The sequence below is a fragment of the Anomaloglossus baeobatrachus genome, chromosome 8, assembly GCF_048569485.1.
Source record: "Anomaloglossus baeobatrachus isolate aAnoBae1 chromosome 8, aAnoBae1.hap1, whole genome shotgun sequence".
Lineage (NCBI taxonomy): Eukaryota > Metazoa > Chordata > Amphibia > Anura > Aromobatidae > Anomaloglossus > Anomaloglossus baeobatrachus.
In genome coordinates this window covers 133,203,545-133,223,431 of record NC_134360.1, presented here as the reverse complement: position 1 = coordinate 133,223,431, position 19,887 = coordinate 133,203,545, and the positions used below count along the sequence as shown (strand labels likewise).

General features: G+C 51.5%; 1 protein-coding gene across 1 annotated transcript in view; it reads right to left on the bottom strand.

Annotated features, from left to right (window-relative positions):
• Nucleotides 1–19,887, bottom strand: part of TPR (translocated promoter region, nuclear basket protein) — a 481,409-nt gene that overhangs the window by 394,057 nt on the left and 67,465 nt on the right. The window contains exons 5-11 of the mRNA XM_075322004.1: nucleotides 12,686–12,789; nucleotides 11,247–11,411; nucleotides 11,017–11,109; nucleotides 10,748–10,828; nucleotides 10,304–10,391; nucleotides 10,075–10,215; nucleotides 9,814–9,905 (exon numbers count right to left, since the gene is read on the bottom strand). Coding sequence (XP_075178119.1) covers nucleotides 9,814–9,905; nucleotides 10,075–10,215; nucleotides 10,304–10,391; nucleotides 10,748–10,828; nucleotides 11,017–11,109; nucleotides 11,247–11,411; nucleotides 12,686–12,789 — 764 coding nt within the window. The remainder of the gene's footprint in view (nucleotides 1–9,813; nucleotides 9,906–10,074; nucleotides 10,216–10,303; nucleotides 10,392–10,747; nucleotides 10,829–11,016; nucleotides 11,110–11,246; nucleotides 11,412–12,685; nucleotides 12,790–19,887) is intronic.

Here is a 19,887-nt window from a genome sequence, read left to right as displayed (position 1 = left end):
CTAGGTTCCCTGAGCCCTGTGGTGGAGGAAGACCGCTCCCCACCCTGACAGACTCGCGTCCGTCATGACCACAGCCCAGGATGGGGGCAGGAAGGATTTTCCCTTCGACAAAGAAGTGGGAAGAAGCCACCACTGAAGAGAGGCTTTGGCTGCCCGAGAAAGGGAGATGTTCCTGTCGAGTGACGTCGACCTCCTGTCCCATTTGCGGAGAATGTCCCATTGGAGTGGACGCAGATGAAACTGCGCAAATGGAACTGCCTCCATTGCTGCCACCATCTTCCCTAGGAAGTGCATGAGGCGCCTCAGGGGGTATGACTGGGCTCGAAGGAGAGATTGCACCCCTGTCTGTAGTGAACGCTGTTTGTCCAGCGGTAGCTTCACTATCGCTGAGAGAGTATGAAACTCCATCCCGAGGTAAGTTAGCGATTGTGTCGGTGTCAATTTTGACTTTGGGAAATTGATGATCCACCCGAACCTCTGGAGAGTCTCCAGAGCAGTGTTCAGGCTGTGTTGGCATGCCACCCGGGAGGGTGCCTTGACTAGAAGATCGTCTAAGTAAGGGATCACCGAGTGTCCCTGAGAGTGTAGGACTGCCACCACTGTTGCCATGACCTTGGTGAAGACCCGTGGGGCTGTCGCCAGGCCGAAAGGCAGTGCCACGAACTGAAGGTGTTCGTCTGCGATGGCGAAACGCAGGAAGCATTGATGCTCTGGTGCAATCGGCACGTGGAGATAAGCATCCCTGATGTCGATTGATGCTAGGAAGTCTCCTTGGGACATCGAGGCGATGACGGAGCGGAGAGATTCCATCCGGAACCGTCTGGTTTTCACGTGTCTGTTGAGCAGTTTGAGGTCCAGAACGGGACGGAATGATCCGTCCTTTTTTGGCACCACAAACAAGTTGGAGTAAAAACCGCGACCACATTCTTGAAGGGGAACAGGGATCACCACTCCTTCTGCCTTCAGTGTTCACCGCCTGAAAAAGAGCATCGGCTCGCTCGGGGGGCGGAGATGTTCTGAAGAAACGAGTCGGAGGACGAGAGCTGAGCTCTATCCTGTAACCGTGAGACAGAATGTCTCTCACCCATCGGTCTTGGACATGTGGCAACCAGGCGTCGCAAAAGCGGGAGAGCCTGCCACCGACCGAGGATGCGGTTTGGGGAGGCCGAAAGTCATGAGGAGGCCGCCTTGGGGGCGGTTCCTCCGGCGGTCTTTTTAGGACGTGACTTAGACCGCCATGCATCAGAGTTCCTCTGGCCCTTCTGTGGCCTGTTGGACGTGGAGAATTGAGATCTGGCTGAGGGCCGAAAGGACCGAAACCTCGGTTGTATCTTCCGTTGCTGAGGTCTGTTTGGTTTGGACTGGGGTAAGGACGAGTCCTTTCCCTTGGATTGTTTAATAATTTCATCCAATTGCTCGCCAGACGGTCGCCAGAAAATGGCAAACCGGTTAAGAACTTCTTGGAAGCAGAGTCTGCCTTCCATTCGCGTAGCCACATGGCCCTGCGGACTGCCACTGAATTGGCGGATGCTACCGCTGTACGGCTCTCAGAGTCCAGGACGGCGTTCATGGCGTAGGACGAAGAAGGGAATTTTGTTTACTTACCGTAAATTCCTTTTCTTCTAGCTCCAATTGGGAGACCCAGACAATTGGGTGTATAGCTTCTGCCTCCGGAGGCCACACAAAGTATTACACTTAAAAGTGTAAAGCCCCTCCCCTTCTGCCTATACACCCCCCGTGCATCACGGGTTCCTCAGTTTTAGTGCAAAAGCAAGAAGGAGGAAAGCTAATAAATTGGTTTAAAGTAACTTCAATCCGAAGAAATTTCGGAGAACTGAAACCATTCAACATGAACAACATGTGTACACGAAAAAACAACAGCCCGAAGGGAACAGGGCGGGTGCTGGGTCTCCCAATTGGAGCTAGAAGAAAAGGAATTTACGGTAAGTAAACAAAATTCCCTTCTTTGTCGCTCCATTGGGAGACCCAGACAATTGGGACGTCCAAAAGCTGTCCCTGGGTGGGTAAAATAATACCTCGTAATAGAGCCGTAAAAACGGCCCGTTCCTACAGGTGGACAACCGCCGCCTGAAGGACTCGTCTACCTAGGCTGGCATCCGCCGAAGCATAGGTATGCACCCGATAGTGTTTGGTGAAAGTGTGCGGGCTCGACCAGGTAGCCGCCTGGCACACCTGCCTGATTGAGATGAAAGGTGGATACCACCTTAGGAAGAAATTCCGGAACCAGGCGCAGCACCCCCTTGTCCTGGTGAAACACCAGGAAAGGAGCCTTGCATGACAACGCTGCTAGCTCAGACACTCTCCAAAGTGATGTGACTGCTACTAGGAAGACCACCTTCTGCGAAAGGCGAGAAAGAGAAATATCCTTCAAAGGCTCGAAATGTGGCTTCTGAAGGGCCCTCAGAACCCTGTTCAGATCTCAGGGTTCTAACGGCCGCCTGTAAGGAGGGACAATGTGACAAACCCCCTGCAGGAACGTGCGTACCTGAGAAAGCCTGGCAAGACGCTTCTGAAAGAACACAGAAAGCGCTGAGACTTGTCCCTTAAGGGAGCCGAGCGACAAACCTTTTTCCAATCCTGATTGAAGAAAGGAAAGAAACGTGGGCAAGGCAAATGGCCAGGGAGAAAACCCCTGATCAGAGTACCAAGATAAGAATATCTTCCACGTCCTGTGGTAGATCTTGGCAGACGTTGGTTTCCTGGCCTGTCTCATAGTGGCAATGACCTCTTGAGAAAACCCTGAAGACGCTAGGATCCAGGACTCAATGGCCACACAGTCAGGTTGAGGGCCGCAGAATTCAGATGGAAAAACGGCCCTTGAGACCGCAAGTCTGGTCGGTCTGGTAGTGCCCACGGTTGGCCCACCGTGAGATGCCACAGATCCGGGTACCACGACCTCCTCGGCCAGTCTGGAGCGACGAGAATGGCGCGGCAGCAGTCTGACCTGATCTTGCGTAACACTCTGGACAACAGTGCCAGAGGTGGAAACACATAAGAGAGTTGAAACTGCGACCAATCCTGAACTAAGGCGTCTGCCGCCAGAGCTCTGTGATCGTGAGATCGTGCCATGAATGCCGTGACCTTGTTGTTGTGCCGGGACGCCATTAGGTCGACGCCCGGCATCCCCCAGCGGCAACAGATCTCCTGAAACACGTCCGGGTGAAGGGACCATTCCCCTGCGTCCATGTCCTGGCGACTGAGAAAATCTGCTTCCCAGTTTTCTACGCCCGGGATGTGAACTGCGGATATGGTGGAGGCCGTGGCTTCCACCCACATCAAAAGCCGCCGGACTTCCTGGAAGGCTTGCCGACTGCGTGTTCCGCCTTGGTGGTTGATGTGAGCCACCGCTGTGGAGTTGTCCGACTGAATTCGGATCTGCTTGCCTTCCAGCCACTGCTGGAACGCTTTTAGGGCAAGATACACTGCCCTGATCTCCAGAACATTGATCTGAAGGGAGGACTCTTGCTGAGTCCACGTACCCTGAGCCCTGTGGTGGAGAAAGACTGCTCCCCACCCTGACAGACTCGCGTCCGTCGTGACCACCGCCCAGGATGGGGGTAGGAATGGATTTCCCCTTTGACAATGAAGTGGGAAGAAGCCACCACCGAAGTGCATGAGGCGCCTCAAGGGGAGTGACTGACCTTAAAGGAGAGATTGCAACCCTGTCTGCAGTGACCGCTGTTTGTTCAGCGGAAGCATCACCATCGCTGAGAGGGTATTAAACTCCATGCCAAGATATGTCAGCGATTGGGCCGGTGTCAGATTTGACTTTGGAAAATTGATGATCCACCCGAAACTCTGGAGAGTCTCTAGAGTAGCGTTGAGGCTGTGTTGGCATGCCTCTTGAGAAGGTGCCTTGACCAGCAGATCGTCTAAGTAAGGGATCCCCGAGAGACAGAGTGGAGGACCGCTACTACTGTAGCCATGACCTTGGTGAAAACCCGTGGGGCTGTCGCCAGGCCGAACGGCAGTGCCACAAACTGAAGGTGTTCGTCTCCTATGGCGAAGCGCAGGAAGCGCTGATGCTCTGGAGCAATCGGTACGTGGAGATAAGCATCTTTGATATCGATCGATGCAGGGAAATCTCCTTGGGACATTGAGGCGATGACGGAGCGGAGGGATTCCATCCGGAACCGCCTGGTCTTTACGTGTTTGTTGAGCAGTTTTAGGTCCAGGACAGGACGGAAAGACCCGTCCTTCTTTGGAACCACAAACAGGTTGGCGTAAAAACCGTGACCCTGTTGCTGAAGAGGAACCGGGACCACCACTCCTTCTGCCTTCAGAGTGCCCACCGCCTGCATAAGAGCATCGGCTCGCTCGGGAGGCGGAGATGTTCTGAAGAATCGAGTCGGAGGACGAGAGCTGAACTCTATCCTGTAACCGTGAGACAGAATGTCTCTCACCCAACGGCCTTTTACCTGTGGCAGCCAGGTGTCGCAAAAGCGGGAGAGCCTGCCACCGATCGAGGATGCGGTGTGAGGAGTCCGAAAGTCATGAGGAAGCCGCCTTGTTAGCGGCACCTCCGGTGGTCTTTTTAGGACGTGACTTAGACCGCCATGATCGGAGTTCCTCTGATCCTTCTGAGGCCTTTTGGACGAGGAGAATTGGGACCTGCCCGCGCCCTGAAAGGACCGAAACCTCGACTGTCCCCTCCTCTGTTGGGGTATGTTTGGTTTGTCCTGGGGTAAGGATGTATCCCTTCCCTTGGATTGTTTGATGATTTCATCCAATCGCTCACCAAACAAGCGGTCGCCAGAAAATGGCAAACTGGTTAAGCACTTTTTTGGAAGCAGAATCTGCCTTCCATTCCCGTAGCCACAAGGCCCTGCGTATTGCCACCGAATTGGCGGATGCAACCGCCGTACGGCTCGCAGAGTCCAGGATAGCATTAATAGCGTAGGACGCAAATGCCGACGTCTGAGAGGTTAGGAACGCCACTTGCGGCGCAGACGTTCGTGTGACTGCGTCAATTTGCGCTTGACCCGCTGAGGTAGCTTGGAGTGCCCATACGGCTGCGACTGCTGGAGCAAAAGACGCGCCGATAGCTTCATAGATGGATTTCAACCAGAGCTCCATCTGTCTGTCAGTGGCATCGTTGAGTGAAGCCCCATCTTCCACTGCAACTATGGATCTAGCCGCCAGTCTGGAGATTGGAGGATCCACCTTGGGACACTGAGCCCAGCCCTTGACCACGTCAGGGGGGAAGGGATAACGTGTATCCTTAAGGCGCTTAGAAAACGCTTATCTGGACAAGCTCGGTGTTTCTGGACTGCCTGTCTGAAGGCAGAGTGGTCCAGAAACATACTCGTTGTACGCTTGGGAAACCTGAAGCGGAATTTCTCCTGCTGAGAAGCTGACTCCTCCACTGGAGGAGCTGAGGGAGAAATATCCACCATTTGAATGATGGACGCGATAAGATCATACACTATGGCGTCCCCATCAGGAGCCTCACGGTTGAGAGCGGCCTCAGGATCAGAATCCTGATCAGCTACCTCCGCTTCATCATACAGAGAGTCCTCCCGCTGAGACCCTGAACAATGTGATGATGTCGAGGGAATTTCCCAGCGAGCTCGCTTAGGCGGTCTGGGGCTGCGGTCCGTGTCAGAGACCTCACCCTGGGATCTATGAGACACCCCGGGAGCACATTGTTGTTCCAATTGAGGGGGACCAGGGTGCAATGATTCAACAGTGCCCATGGTCTGAGATACCGGTCTGGACTGCAAGGCTTCTAGTATCTTAGCCATAGTCTCAGAAAGTCTATCAGTAAAAACTGCAAACTCCGTCCCCGTCACCTGGACAGTGTTAGCAGGTGGTTCCCCCTGGGCCACCCTTAGCAGTGGCTCCGGCTGAGTAAGTGCCACAGGGGCCGAGCATTGCACACAATGAGGGTCAGTGGAACCTGCCGGTAGTATAGCCGTACATGCGGCGCAGGCAGCATAGTAAGCCTGTGCTTTGGCACCCTTGCTTCATGTGGACGACATGCTGTTGTCTCCTCTGAGCAATCCAGGAGGGTATATAGCCAAAAATCAACCGTGCACCATACAGTGTAAAGTATAGCCTATAAGCATATAATCTATATGTACACTTCTGCACTAGTGGGGCCAGCACCTCAGGTGCTGCTTACCGCCCGCTTAAAGCGGTTGTGTTGATCACCAGAATCACTGCCTGGGTCTCCCAGCGCTTGTCTCCCCTCTCCAGCGTCAGACGAGCTGACAGGAATGGCTGCCGGCGTCCTGAGGAGAGGAGGGGGCCGTGGGCGTGCCCTAGAAAGTGCGGGAATCCGGTGCCCCACTGTGCACAGTGAGGGGGGTGGAGTATGCAAAGCACGTTCCAGCCCTCAGCGCTGACGTCCTGTACAGCGTCTCGCCCTTCCCCTGACTGGCAGGCCTGGGGGCGGGAAAAGAGTGAGACTAGGCCGCAAAAGCCGGGGACTAAAGTTATAAGCGCGGCCGGCGTATAAGCGCGGTCGGCGCGGTAGTCCCTGGCGTACTAACACTCCCAGGCGCGCTGCAGTGTGAAATGGCAGCGCGCGGTCAGCGCGGTAGTCCCCAGTAAACTAACACACCCAGCCACGCTGCAGTGTGTGATGGCACAAGCGCGGTCAGCGCTCCGGTCCCCGGCGCACTAACACACCCAGCAATGCTGGAGTGTTTCTGTGCGCGGTCCCCACGGGGACACAGAGTACCTCAAAGTAGCAGGGCCTTGTCCCTGACGATACTCGGCTCCTTGTCCAGCAGATTCCCCAGGGGCTGTGGATGGAGCACGGTCTCAGTGCCTGGAGACCGATTAGGATCCCACTTCACCCAGAGCCCATCAAGGGATGGGGAAGGAAAAACAGCATGTGGGCTCCAGCCTCCGTACCCGCAATGGATACCTCAACCTTAACAACACCGCCGACAAGAGTGGGGTGAGAAGGGAGCATGCTGGGGGCCCTGTTATGGGCCCTCTTTTCTTCCATCCGACATAGTCAGCAGCTGCTGCTGACTAAGCTGTGGAGCTATGCGTGGATGTCTGCCTCCTTCGCACAAAGCATGAAAACTGAGGAACCCGTGATGCACGGGGGGTGTATAGGCAGAAGGGGAGGGGCTTTACACTTTTAAGTGTAATACTTTGTGTGGCCTCTGGAGGCAGAAGCTATACACCCAATTGTCTGGGTCTCCCAATGGAGCGACAAAGAAAAAGCCGACGCCTGAGAGGTTAAAAACACAACCTGCGGAGTAGAGGCACGTGTGACTGCATTAATCTCAGACAGACAAGCTGAGATAGCTTGGAGTGCCCATACGGCTGCGAATGCCGGAGCAAAAGACGCGCCTATGGCTTCATAGATGGATTTCATCAGGAGCTCTATTTGCCTGTCAGTGGCATCCTTTAGCGATGAACAATCTGCCACTGCTACTATGGATCTAGCCGCCAGTCTAGAGACTGGAGGATCCACCTTGGGACACTGAGCCCAACCCTTAACTACGTCAGTGGGGGAAGGGGTAACGTGTGTCATTAAGGCGCTTAGTAAAGCGCTTGTCCGTAAATGCTCGGTGCTTCTGGACAGCATCTCTGAAGTTGGAGTGATCGAAAAACACACTCCGTGTACGTTTGGGAAACCTAAATTGGTGTTTCTCCTGCTGTGAAGCTGACTCCTCTATCTGTGGAGTTGGAGGAGAAAGTTCTAGCACCTGGTTGATGGACGCTATAAGGTCATTTACTATGGCATCCCCTTCGGGTGTATCCAGATTGAGAGCAACGTCAGGATCAGAGTCCTGATCTGCCACCTCCGCTTCATCCTCCAGAGAGTCCTCATGCTGAGACCCTGAGCAGTGTGATGAAGTCGAGGGAAGTTCCCAGCGAGCCCGCTTAGGCGGTCTGGGACTGCGGTCCGTGTCGGAGTCCTCACCGTGGGACCTAGGAGACACCCCAGGAGCAGTTTGCTGCGCCGACCGAGGGGGGCCTGGGGACAATGATTCAACAGTGCCCGGGGCCTGTGTTACCGGTCTGGACTGCAAAGCTTCTAGTATCTTAGCAGACCATCTGTCCATAGACTGAGCCATGGATTGTGAAAGAGACTCAGAAAGTTTCTCAGCCAACACTGCAAACTCTGTCCCTGCCACCTGGACAGGGGTAGCCGGCGGTTCTACCTGGGCCGAGGGTCCCACCAGTGCCTGAGGCTCCGGCTGAGTGAGTGTCACAGGGGCCGAGCATTGCACACAATGAGGGTAGGTGGAACCTGCAGGTAACATAGCCGCACAAGAGGTACAAGTTGCAAAATAAGCCTGTGCCTTGGCACCCTTGCTCTTTGCGGACGACATGCTGTTGTCTCCTCTTAGAGCAATCAGTGAGGGTATATAGCCAAAGCAAATAATGCGGCCGAACAGAGCAAATATATACACAATATGGATATATATATATACACACTTCGGCACCCAGGGGGGCCAGCACCTGGTAACTGGTGCGGCTTACCGACCGCCCTCAGCGGTTGTGTGTCCACCAGATTCCCTGCCTGGGCCTCCCAGAGTTGTGGAGCTCTGTCTGAAGTTCTCCACCGGCAGCAGTGATGATAACAATGGCTGCCAGCGTTCTCAGAGGAGGAGGGAGCCGTGGGCGTGCCTCAGAAAGTGCGGGAATCTGGTGCCCCACAGTGCTCAGTGAGGGGGGAGGAGGATACTAAGTATGCTCCAGCCCTCACCGCTGACGTCCAGTCTAGCGTCCCGCCCTTACCCCTGACTGGCAGGCCCGGGGGCGGGAGTATGCGGTACTAGGCCGCAGAAGCCGGGGACTAAATTTAGTAGCGTGGCCGGCAAACAGGCGCGGTCGGCTCGGTAGTCCCGGCGACCCAAAACACACAGCAGCTGCTGCAGCGTCTGTTACACAGGCGCTCTATGCGCCGTCCCCAAGGGGACACAGAGTACCTCTGAGAAGCAGGGCCTGTCCCTGATGATACCCGGTCTCCTGTCCGTCAGATTCCCTCAGGGGCTGCGGAGGGAGCCCGGTCCCAGTGCATGGTGACCGGTTAGGATCCCACTTCTCCCAGAGCCACTAAGGGATGGGGAAGGATAACGGCATGTGGCTCCAGCCTTTGTACCCGCAATGGGTACCTCAACCTTAACAGCACCGCCGACCATAGTGGGGTGAGAAGGGAGCATGCCGGGGGCCCTGGGGCCCTCTTTTCTTCCATCCGATAAAGTCAGCAGCTGCTGCTGACTAAAATGTGGAGCTTGCGTGAATGTGTGCCTCCTTCAACACAAAGCATAAAAACTGATGGGCCCGTGATGCACGGGAGGGTGTATAGGCAGAGGGGAGGGGTTACACTTTTTAAAGTGTAATACTTTGTGTGGCCTCCGGAGGCAGAAGCTATACACCCAATTGTCTGGGGCTCCCAATGGAGCAACAAAGAAATTGTGCTTGTAGGGAGAAACATTACAGTACAGCAATATCTATCAATCTATCTGGGAAACAAAGAACATACAGCAGACTCAAAAACAAGTTTCCTCTGGCTCCTATAGATACAAGTATAAAACAGAGTTGCCTGGTATCTGAGGAGAGAGTATGGCCCAGCAGGAGGAGAAAAAAGCCTTCTCCCCTAGTATCGACCATCCTGGGGGCAGGGGCATACCTCCTGGTCCTGTGCTGCCCACTGCCATTAATGAGAAAATGTACTTCCCAGTGCTGTGTCATTGTCTGCTACATACAGTGGGTTATATGTAGAATCAATCAGATGGGAATAAGGTGCCGATGGGGAATAGTGTAATGTAAGACTATACAGTATGCACACATTGAAAACAAGGCAAGGGAACGTGTTACCTCTGTTAATTTCATTCCAGGCTTCACAACTTTCGCCACCGCCGCAGCTGTAGGGGACATTGCAATTAATTCTTCTTCACTCAACAGGACACCTAAAAGTTCAAAGACACAGTAATAAGAAGTCATTGACTGAGCTGGGAGGAAGAAATCTGTACTTATTTCTAGACTCATTATTTAAAGAGATGAAATGTTATATAATGTTTTGATAAACCCTAGCACACAGCAATGACACTGTAAAAGCATTAACGCAATCCAGACTACCTTTCCGCTTAGTGGAAGAGAGCAAATCATTTGCATTTTCAAGTTCTCGCTCTAGTTTACTGATTCTTTCACCAAGGTCTTTTTCGACTTTACATTTCCCGGTTTCCATTTCTCCTAGCTGATCCTGAAGAGATGAATTATCTTTAAAAAAAAAATGTGAAAGTGAAATGATTAAGATTACAAATGTAATTAGAGAACCAATACTATCTGTGTATCATCTCCAACTTACTGTCTCCGGCTTCTTTGAGGAGATTATGAAGTTCCTCCACTGCCCGGGTCAATTCTGCACTCTTTCCCTCAGAATCTTCTGCAGCGCTCTGGAATAACATGCGGTAAAACAGTGGAAGGAATTTATTTCATGAATCTTTGATTAATGGCGTCTACAATTTTTAAAGAAATGAAACATAAGACAAATGGAAATGGGAAAAAAGCATTGGAAATAGCAACTCTTCTGAATCAGTGACCCATTGCTGCTGGCTGGGCAGCCGCTAATTTCTCTGCACGGTAATACATGCCGCCTATGGACTGATTGGGCAGTGGTGTCATATATAGTGGTTAGGTTCCTGCATCTGTGAACTCATGGCCAGAAAAGTTAGTAATGACGCACAGCAGTGTGATCATTTGTCAGTAACACGTCAGATAGACCCCAGTTTGTCTACCCATGTAGCCTCACCTTGTAGAGGTTGCAGAGTTTAACATTTGCTTTGAGCTCATTATGAAACTTTTCTTCCGCACAGGCTTGCTGGTCTTTGGCCTGTAAAAGCAAAGAAAAGCTTTATAAAAAAAATGACTGAACACAAAATGTGACAATCTCACATTTGTCCACCTCAAACTGTTTAGCAACACATCCAGAAAGAAATACCAGTCATATATACAATATTTCACAAGGAATCAGAGCAGGGTCATCACAAATCACACTGGGGAAACAAACATTCCACTTGCCTCTTTCAGTTTATTCATCAGATCTTCAGCTTGTTTTTGGAGATTTCCATTGCTTCCTTTCAGACTTTTCACCTGTTCCTCTAGTCGAATAACCTTAAAGGATCAAACAAAATAGAAAAAAAAAGTGAAAAGATTTAGAAGCTTCCTAACAAAGCGGAGATGTTTTGGTAAGCCATGCCGATTAACAGTAGAAGAAGTAAAGCAAGATCCATCCTAAGGAATACCGTTACCTCATCTTTTCTATTCTCCAGAGTTCCTTTAAGTTCTAAGATTTCATTTCCTTTCTGCCTCTGTACAGATAGCAGTTCATCAGTCTTGGATCGCAGTTCACTGGTCAGCCAGTTGTTCTGGGTTTGTAGAAGTTCCTTTTCTTGCTCCAATCGCTTCTCCCGATACTTGTGAGGAGGAGAAAATGGAAGTTAAATTAGGCAAATAGGAAAGAAGGTTCTTCGCGTTAGCTTGTGCTATTGAAGTTAAACAATATGAAGATTCTGCAAAAACAAGTTTTTAATTTTTTGTTATATTTTCTGACTGCTACAGAAAATGCTTGTGTACAAGTGTAACCAGTTTAAACTAAGCAAACCACTTCCAATCACAGAGGAGCCGTCTGTTCTGTCAGGGTATGTGCCCACGATCAGGACTCGCTGCGTTCAAAACACAGGGAGTCCTGACCTTCGGGGCCGCGCGTCTCTTCTGCAGGAGACTGCAGGCGATCGCAGCTGTCAGTACCCATGATCAGGTTCAGTGCGCTGCAGTCTCTCACTTGTGTTCTCCCTACGGAGGACGCAGGCAATTCCGCAGCAAACAATTGACATGCTGCGATCTGGAAAGACACTCCGCAGGTCAGTGTTTGCTGCAGATAAAAGAAGCCTAGTGGGTACGGGATTTCTAGAAATTCTGTCCACTGTGCTTGTACTGTACACCGCAGCGGTTTGGACGCAGCTGACGTATGCTGTGTCTAAACCGCTGCAAATACTGATCGTGGGCACGCACCCTTAGGCTACCTGCACATGTTGAGTATTTAGTTGCAGAAATTTCTGTGTCTCTTCGCAGGAAAAACGCTGCATTTTTGCCTTGTGTTTTTTCCATGCATACTAAGGTGGAAAAATTCTGCAAAAATGCTAAAAGAATTGACATTCTGCAGATGTTATTTCTACACCAAATCTACAAGAAAGGGGTGGAGAGGCAACGGTGGGGGGGGGGGGGGGGGGGGGCCGGGGAAAAAGCAACGTGCATAAAAGTTCAAGATTCTCATTGATCTTACTTGGATTAGGATCTAAAAACACACTGTGTGTACACAGCCTTACACGTGGGTTTTAAAAAGCATCTGCATAAATCAGAAAAACTCTGAAGTCACTTTTCTTTGAACTGGACATTGCGCTTTTCCTCCTTTAGCCTTTGGCCAAAAGCGCAGATTAAAAAACTAATTTCCAGAACAATACAAAAAAGTCCCAATGCTCAGTGAAGGAGAAAGCATAGGCTGAAAACACTCATGAAAAGCCACTTAGAACGCCATCATCCATGAAGGAAGCGGCTTTTTGGCATTACACCCGCACAGGATGACAAAAGATAGGACCATTGGGGAACACAAACGTTTACTAAGACGATGAGTAACAATCTTACACTGCCTGGCCAGAATCACAGGAGCACAGATACAAGCCAAGATTACCTGGATGGAGACCTCCGAGGACTGCAGCTCATCCAATTTTAACTGGAGCGCTATCTTTGCAGAGCTAGAGTCTTTCAGTTTTTCATTAAGACGTTTTATATCATCTGAAATAAATGAATAAGAGAAGAGAGACAAACAAAGGAACTAGTGAGAAAATATGTTAGCAATCATCAAATATATATCAAAATAAAAAAGAGAAATTCTTTTTCTTATAGTTCCGACATGGGAGACCCAGACCATGGGTGTATAGCTTCTGCCTCCGGAGGACACACAAAGTACTACACTAAAAAGTGTAGCTCCTCCCTCCGAGCATATACACCCCCTGGATGACCAAATCTAGCCAGTTTAGTGCAAAAGCTGAAGGAGGACATCCACCCACAAGTAGAGAGAGTAAAACCAGGAATAACCGGAACCTCTGTCTACAAAAACAGCCGGTGAAAACACACGGAACAAGAACTGCCAACAGGGAGGTTGCTGGGTCTCCCATGTCGGAACTATAAGAAAAAGAATTTACGGTAAGTAAACAAAATTCTCTTTTTCTTCATCGTTCCTTATGGGAGACCCAGACCATGGGACGTCTCAAAGCAGTCCATGGGTGGGAAATAAACAGAAAACTGAGAAGTAGGCAAAACCTAACTTCACAAATGGGCGACAGCCGCCTGAACGATGCGTCTGCCCAAGCTCGCATCTGCCGAAGCATGAGCATGCACTTGATAGTGCTTCGAAAAGGTGTGCAGACTAGACCAAGTGGCAGCCTGACAGACCTGCTGAGCCGTAGCCTGGTGCCTGAAAGCCCAAGAGGCACCGACAGCTCTGGTCGAGTGTGCCTTAATCCCCGGCGGGGGAGGCACCTGAGAACATTGGTAGGCATCGGATATGGCCGACCTAATCCAACAAGCTAGGGTCGGTTTAGAAGCCGAGAGACCCTTGCGCTGACCTGTGGTCAGCACAAAAAGAGGTGCACCACCTAAGAGCAGCGGTGCGTGACACATAGATCCGGAGCGCCCGCACCAAATCTAAAGTATGCAACGCTTTCTCAAAGCGATGCACAGGGGCTGGACAAAGGGAAGGCAATGAAATGTCCTGGTTAAGGTGGAAAGGAGACACCACCTTAGGGAGAAAGTCCGGAGTCGGACGGAGAACCACCTTGTCTTGGTGAAAAACCAAAAAGGGTGACTCCGAAGAGAGCGCAGGCAAATCAGAGACTCTCCTGAGAGAAGTTATGGCCACCAGAAAGACCACCTTCTGTGAAAGTCGAAACAAAGAAACTTCCCCAAGAGGCTCAAAGGGGGGTTTCTGTAAGGCCGTGCGGACCAGATTAAGGTCCCAGGGATCCAAAGGCCGCCGGTAAGGAGGAATGATGTGAGATGCGCCCTGCATGAAGGTGCGCACCTGGGCCAGTCAGGCGATATGCCGCTGGAACAACACTGACAGAGACGAGACCTGTCCCTTGAGGGAATTGAGGGATAGTCCTAGCTGCAGACCGGACTGTAGAAAGGACAGGATGGTCGGCAAGGAAAACGGCCAAGGAGCATGGCCGGAAGAGCGACACCAGGACAGGAAAATTCTCCAAGTCCTGTGGTAAATCCTGGCCGAGGAAGACTTCCGAGCCTGAGTCATAGTGGAGATGACCTCGGAAGGAATGCCTGAAGCCGTCAGGATCCAGGACTCAAGAGCCACGCCGTCAATCTGAGAGCCGCAGAATTCTGGCGGAAAAACGGACCTTGTGAGAGAAGGTCTGGGCGGTCCGGGAGATGCCACGGCACCTCTACGGACAGACGGAGCAGGTCTGGGTACCAAGCTCGCCTGAGCCAGTCTGGAGCAATGATTATGACCCGACGGCCCTCCATTCTGATCTTGCGCAGGACTCTGGGCAAGAGAGCTAGAGGGGGAAACACGTAGGCGAGACGGAACTGGGACCAATCCTGAACCAGCGCGTCCGCTGCCAAGGCCTGAGGATCGTGGGAGCGAGCCACGTAAACCGGGACCTTGTTGTTGTGCCGGGATGCCATTAGATCCACTTCCGGAATGCCCCACTTGCGGCAGATTGACCGGAACACTGCCGGATGCAGGGCCCACTCGCCGCTGTCCACGGTTTGACGGCTGAGATAATCTGCCTCCCAGTTTTCTACGCCTGGGATGTGGACTGCGGATATGGTGGACTTGGAGTCCTCCGTCCACTGAAGGATACGTTGAACTTCCAACATTGCTAGGCGGCTGCGAGTCCCGCCCTGGTGATTGATGTAGGCAACTGCTGTCGCGTTGTCTGACTGGAATCGAATGTGCTTGCCCGCCAACAGGTGGTGAAAGGCTACGAGAGCTAGGAGCACAGCTCTGATTTCCAGCACATTGATCGAGAGGGCTGATTCGGACGGAGTCCAAGTGCCCTGTGCTCGGTGGTGGAGAAACACTGCTCCCCAGCCGGATAGACTGGCATCCGTGGTGAGAATCACCCAGGACGGGATCAGAAAGGAGCGTCCCTGGGACAGAGAGAGGGGCCGAAGCCACCACTGAAGAGAGCTCCTGGTCTGTGGCGACAGAGCCACTAGCCTGTGCAAGGAAGAGGTCCGCTTGTCCCAACAGCGGAGAATGTCCAGCTGCAGAGGACGCAGATGGAACTGGGCAAAGGGAACCGCTTCCATTAACGCCACCATCTGACCCAGCACCTGCATGAGGTGCCTGATGGAATGACGGCGGGGCTTCAACAGAGAGCGCACTGCCAGATGAAGGGACTGCTGTTTGACTAAGGGCAGCTTCACAAGTGCCGGCCGAGTCTCGAATTGCATCCCTAGGTACGTAAGTTTCTGGGTCGGGGTTAAAGTGGACTTGGGCAGATTGACAAGCCACCCGAATTGAACAAGCGTGGCGAGAGTGAGCGAGACACTCCGCTGACAGTCTGCACTGGATGAAGCCTTGACTAGAAGGTCGTCCAGGTAAGGAATCACTGCCAACCCCTGAAGGTGCAGAACCGCTACCACTGCTGCCATGACCTTGGTGAAAACACGAGGGGCCGTGGCTAACCCGAAGGGGAGAGCCACGAATTGGAAATGTTCCTCTCCGATTGCAAAACGTAGCCAACGCTGGTGTGAAACTGCAATTGGCACATGCAGATAGGCATCTCTGATGTCGATGGATGCTAGAAAATCTCCTTGGGTCATTGAGGCAATGACCGATCGCAGAGATTCCATGCGAAAGTGCCGCACCTGAACATGCTTGTTGAGAAGCTTGAGAAGCTTGAGATCCAGGATGGGCCGGAAGGAACCGTCCTTCTTGGGGACTAGAAAGAGGTTTGAGTAGAAACCTCTGAACCGTTCCCGGGCGGGAACCGGTACAATTACTCCGTTGGCCTGCAAGGATGCCACGGCCTGAGAGAAGGCGGCGGCTTTGGAGCAGGGGGGAGTGGACAGAAAAAACCTGTTTGGCGGGCTGGAAGAAAATTCTATCCTGTAGCCGTGGGAGATCAATGGGGTACATAGAGGTAGCGTCCGAGCCCACAGTAAAGGCATCCTCCTCGCCCTGCGATTCAGCTTGTGAATCAGAGCCGTGGGACGAGAAAGGAGAAGAGTCCCTGCGTCTCCGTTTAGGAGGACGGGGTCTGGGAACAGATGAAAAATCCTTTGTGAGCTCTGCAGAGCGAGTCGGAGCAGCAGAGGCGCCCTGAGAAGGGGGCTGATGCATGGTCAGCAGAGTCCGGGACAGCTGTCCCATGGAGTCGGCAAAGGACTGGGAGATAGCTTTAGAAAACGATGCTACCCAAGCCGGGGGTTCAGCCACCGGGGCTGGAGCAGCCGGAGGGACCCCTGGGGAGACTCCAGGCTGAGGCACCACCATGTTAGAGCAGGCATCACAATGTGGATATGTGTTCGGTTCAGGCAGTATGAGCTTACATGCAGTGCATATAGAGTAAAGCCTTGCTCCTAGTGAGAGACATGCTGCTGAGGTGGAGGCTCTGCAGTAAAGAACACACTCCTTCAGAATGACCCCCAGAGAGTGTACAAGAAAGTCCACAACCAAAGGTTGTGGCTTACCAGATCGTTTTGTGTGCCCTCCGGATTCCACAGCTTGGACCCCCAGACAGATCCAGAGCTGCAGCAGCCAGCGTCGATCAGTGTGAGAACGCTGATAAAATGGCGCCGGAGTGAGGAGGGGGGGGCGGGGCCTAGTCCAAGAGCGGGAACCGGAGGGCCAAGGAGAAATACAGGGGAGGGAAACATCTCCTCAGAGAGGAGCGTCCTCCCCTGAGCTGAACGGCCGGTGGGCGGCGCCGCACTGTCCCCCTGCATGACTGACATGCAGGGGCAGTGAAAACGAAAGTAGGCCGCAGCCGAAGCCGGGGCCTAAATTTTACCATGCGGCCGACGAGCAGGCACCCTCGGCGCGGTTCTCAAGAGAAAACCAGAGAACCGGCCGGAAATCACAGCAAAGTTAAATAACACACTCTCCCCACAATAAATGTACAAGGGACCCCTCAATAACGTCTCAATACTTAGCTTATGAGACGCAGGGCCAGGTCCCTGAGGGATGAGCGCTCCGTCCGGCAGGGTCCTGAAAGGGCTGCGGATGGAGACCGGTCTCCTGCAAAGCAGTGAGAACCGTGATGGCTCCCACTTCAAGCCAGAGCCCCAGGGGATGGTGAAGGAGCGCGGCATGTAAAACTCCAGCCTTGTAAAATCAACCGCCGACACAGTGGGGTGAGAAGGGACATGCCGGGAGTCCAGCTTGGACCCGCTTTTCTTCCAACTCTTTGAAATCAAAAATCAAAAATCAAAAATCAGATGAGAATGCATGTGTGTGTGACCTCCTGAACACAAGACATTGAACTGGCTAGATTTGGTCATCCAGGGGGTGTATATGCTCGGAGGGAGGAGCTACACTTTTTAGTGTAGTACTTTGTGTGTCCTCCGGAGGCAGAAGCTATACACCCATGGTCTGGGTCTCCCATAAGGAACGATGAAGAAAACCCTCACCGTGAGTTTTTTTTTTACTCTTGCCGACCAGGTGTATATCAGATGAGGCTCAAGCCAATTAACCCGGACCGTGGGTATTGACATGAAAAATTTGTAAAAAAAATTCTCAGTAAAACCATACCTTTAGGCTATGTGTCCACGCTGCGGAAAATTCGCGGAATTTGCCGCTATTTTTTTGCGGAAATTCCGTAGATTTTTCAAAAATCCGCAGAACAGAGTCCCCAGCCATTTCTATGGCATTTTGGAACTGCTGTACCCATGCTGCGTTTGTCTAAAATAATGCGGATTTCCATGCGGAAAAATCTACAGCATGTGAATTATTCTTGCGGATTTTTCGCAGGGTCCCATACTTACCTGCCTTGATAGCAGACACTGAAGTCACTTCCTCCGGTGCAGAAAAGTGCAGTGGAGCCTGGAGCAGGAGGTGGGCGGGGCCTGCACGAGCTCCGGTCATGTAACAGCTGGAGCTAGTTCAGGCCTGCCCACTTTCTCCTGCAGTGCAGACACGGCCGGAAAGCAAGGTGCTGCGTGATGGAGGCAAGTATGAACTCCCCCGATCACTCCAGCACTTGTTCTTCATTGAGGATGCAGTGCCAAAGCCATGGTACTGTATCCTCAATGCAGAATGACCGCAGCATATCCGCAGGACATTCCGCAATAAAACCGCAGCATGAAAACAGACAAAGTTGTGCTGCGGTATTCTAGGAGCTCCTGCAGAATGTCCTGCGGATATATCCACAGGATACTTTACCCGTGGGTACATAGCCTTATTGTTCAATTGAAAGTCCATAATGAGGATATACAGGTTTACCATCATTATGGACTTTTAATTGAACAATAAAAAGGTATGGTTTTACTGATATTCGCCTTTTTACAAATTTCATATGAAATATACACATGACGAGAATCAACATGCAAATAGCCTACAGCACCACACGGTCATATTTATAGAGGGAGTCACGGCACATATGCTCCAGCTAAGGAGCTCCATGTACAAGGCCCTGCTCGCCCCACCACCGGTAACGGCTACAATGCAGCCACAGATCTGTCATAGGTCAAACACCGACAACATCTAAATCAGCCCCTTCAATCTGTAATCAGAGCATCTGGATCCCACTGAGGTGTTGTCCATCATAACCAGCATTTTATGCAGAGCTGCTTTTCCCATCATTTGTGATAATTCATGAGGGAAGCACCTCCAATGCAGATCTGAAGACAATACACAAAACGGCAAGACAATGTCAGAAGCTACAACACAGGTCCTGTGCCCCAACATCATGGATGAGAAATGCATGGATAAAGCCAACGTATTGTTAAAGAGCCATCAACGCAGTTCTCACTCGCCTGTGGACATCATCCCACGCTTGTTTCTGCCCTCACTTTCTGCATATATTCTTAGAACGTACACACAGTGCCAATTAAGAGTCTTCCTTCTAGTATATGATTGCAATACTCATTTGTTGAACCATCTGAAAGTCCTTTGTGGATAGGACACACCAGGAGATGCCGGGCACCACGATTCTTCTTAAACCAACAGGGGTAAATAGCTGGATCAAGGAGGAGCCTAATAAAGTCAAAAAAAGCCTAAAACATCACTTATTATATACTAGCTGTAGTACCCGGGCGTTGCCCGAGATAGTAACTGTCTCTCTGTCTCTCTCCCAGTCTCTCTGTGTTGCTGTCTGTCTGTCTCGCTGTCTGTTTCTTTCCTGTCTGTCTCAATCTCTTTGCCCGGGCTGTCTCTTTGCCCGGGCTGTCTCTTTGCCCGGGCTGTCTCTTTGCCCGGGCTGTCTCTTTGCCCGGGCTGTCTCTTTGCCCGGGCTGTCTCTTTGCCCGGGCTGTCTGTTTCTAGGTTTGTCTCTGTCTCTCTCTATCCGTCTCACCACCGACATCTTTTTACCTCACACATAAGCTTCGTTTACTAACAGTTAATTTTGTTCCTATAGCAACCACTGACAGTTGCTATTTATAGCCAGGAGCTCCCAGCTTCATTCAGATTAATGGAGGCAGGATTTTTGTAGAGTAACTGGAAAGGATGGGGTTAAATTTTCCCACCCAAACAGTCTATGACGTTCCCTGAATCACATGGAGTGTCTGTGCAAAATTTCGTGATTGTACATGCGGCTGTGGATTCCTTTAGCGGACATAAAGACATACATACACTCAGCTTTATATATTAGATGTACAATAAAAGTTAACACTGTTCACTGAAAGGTGAGAATTAAAAACACGTGG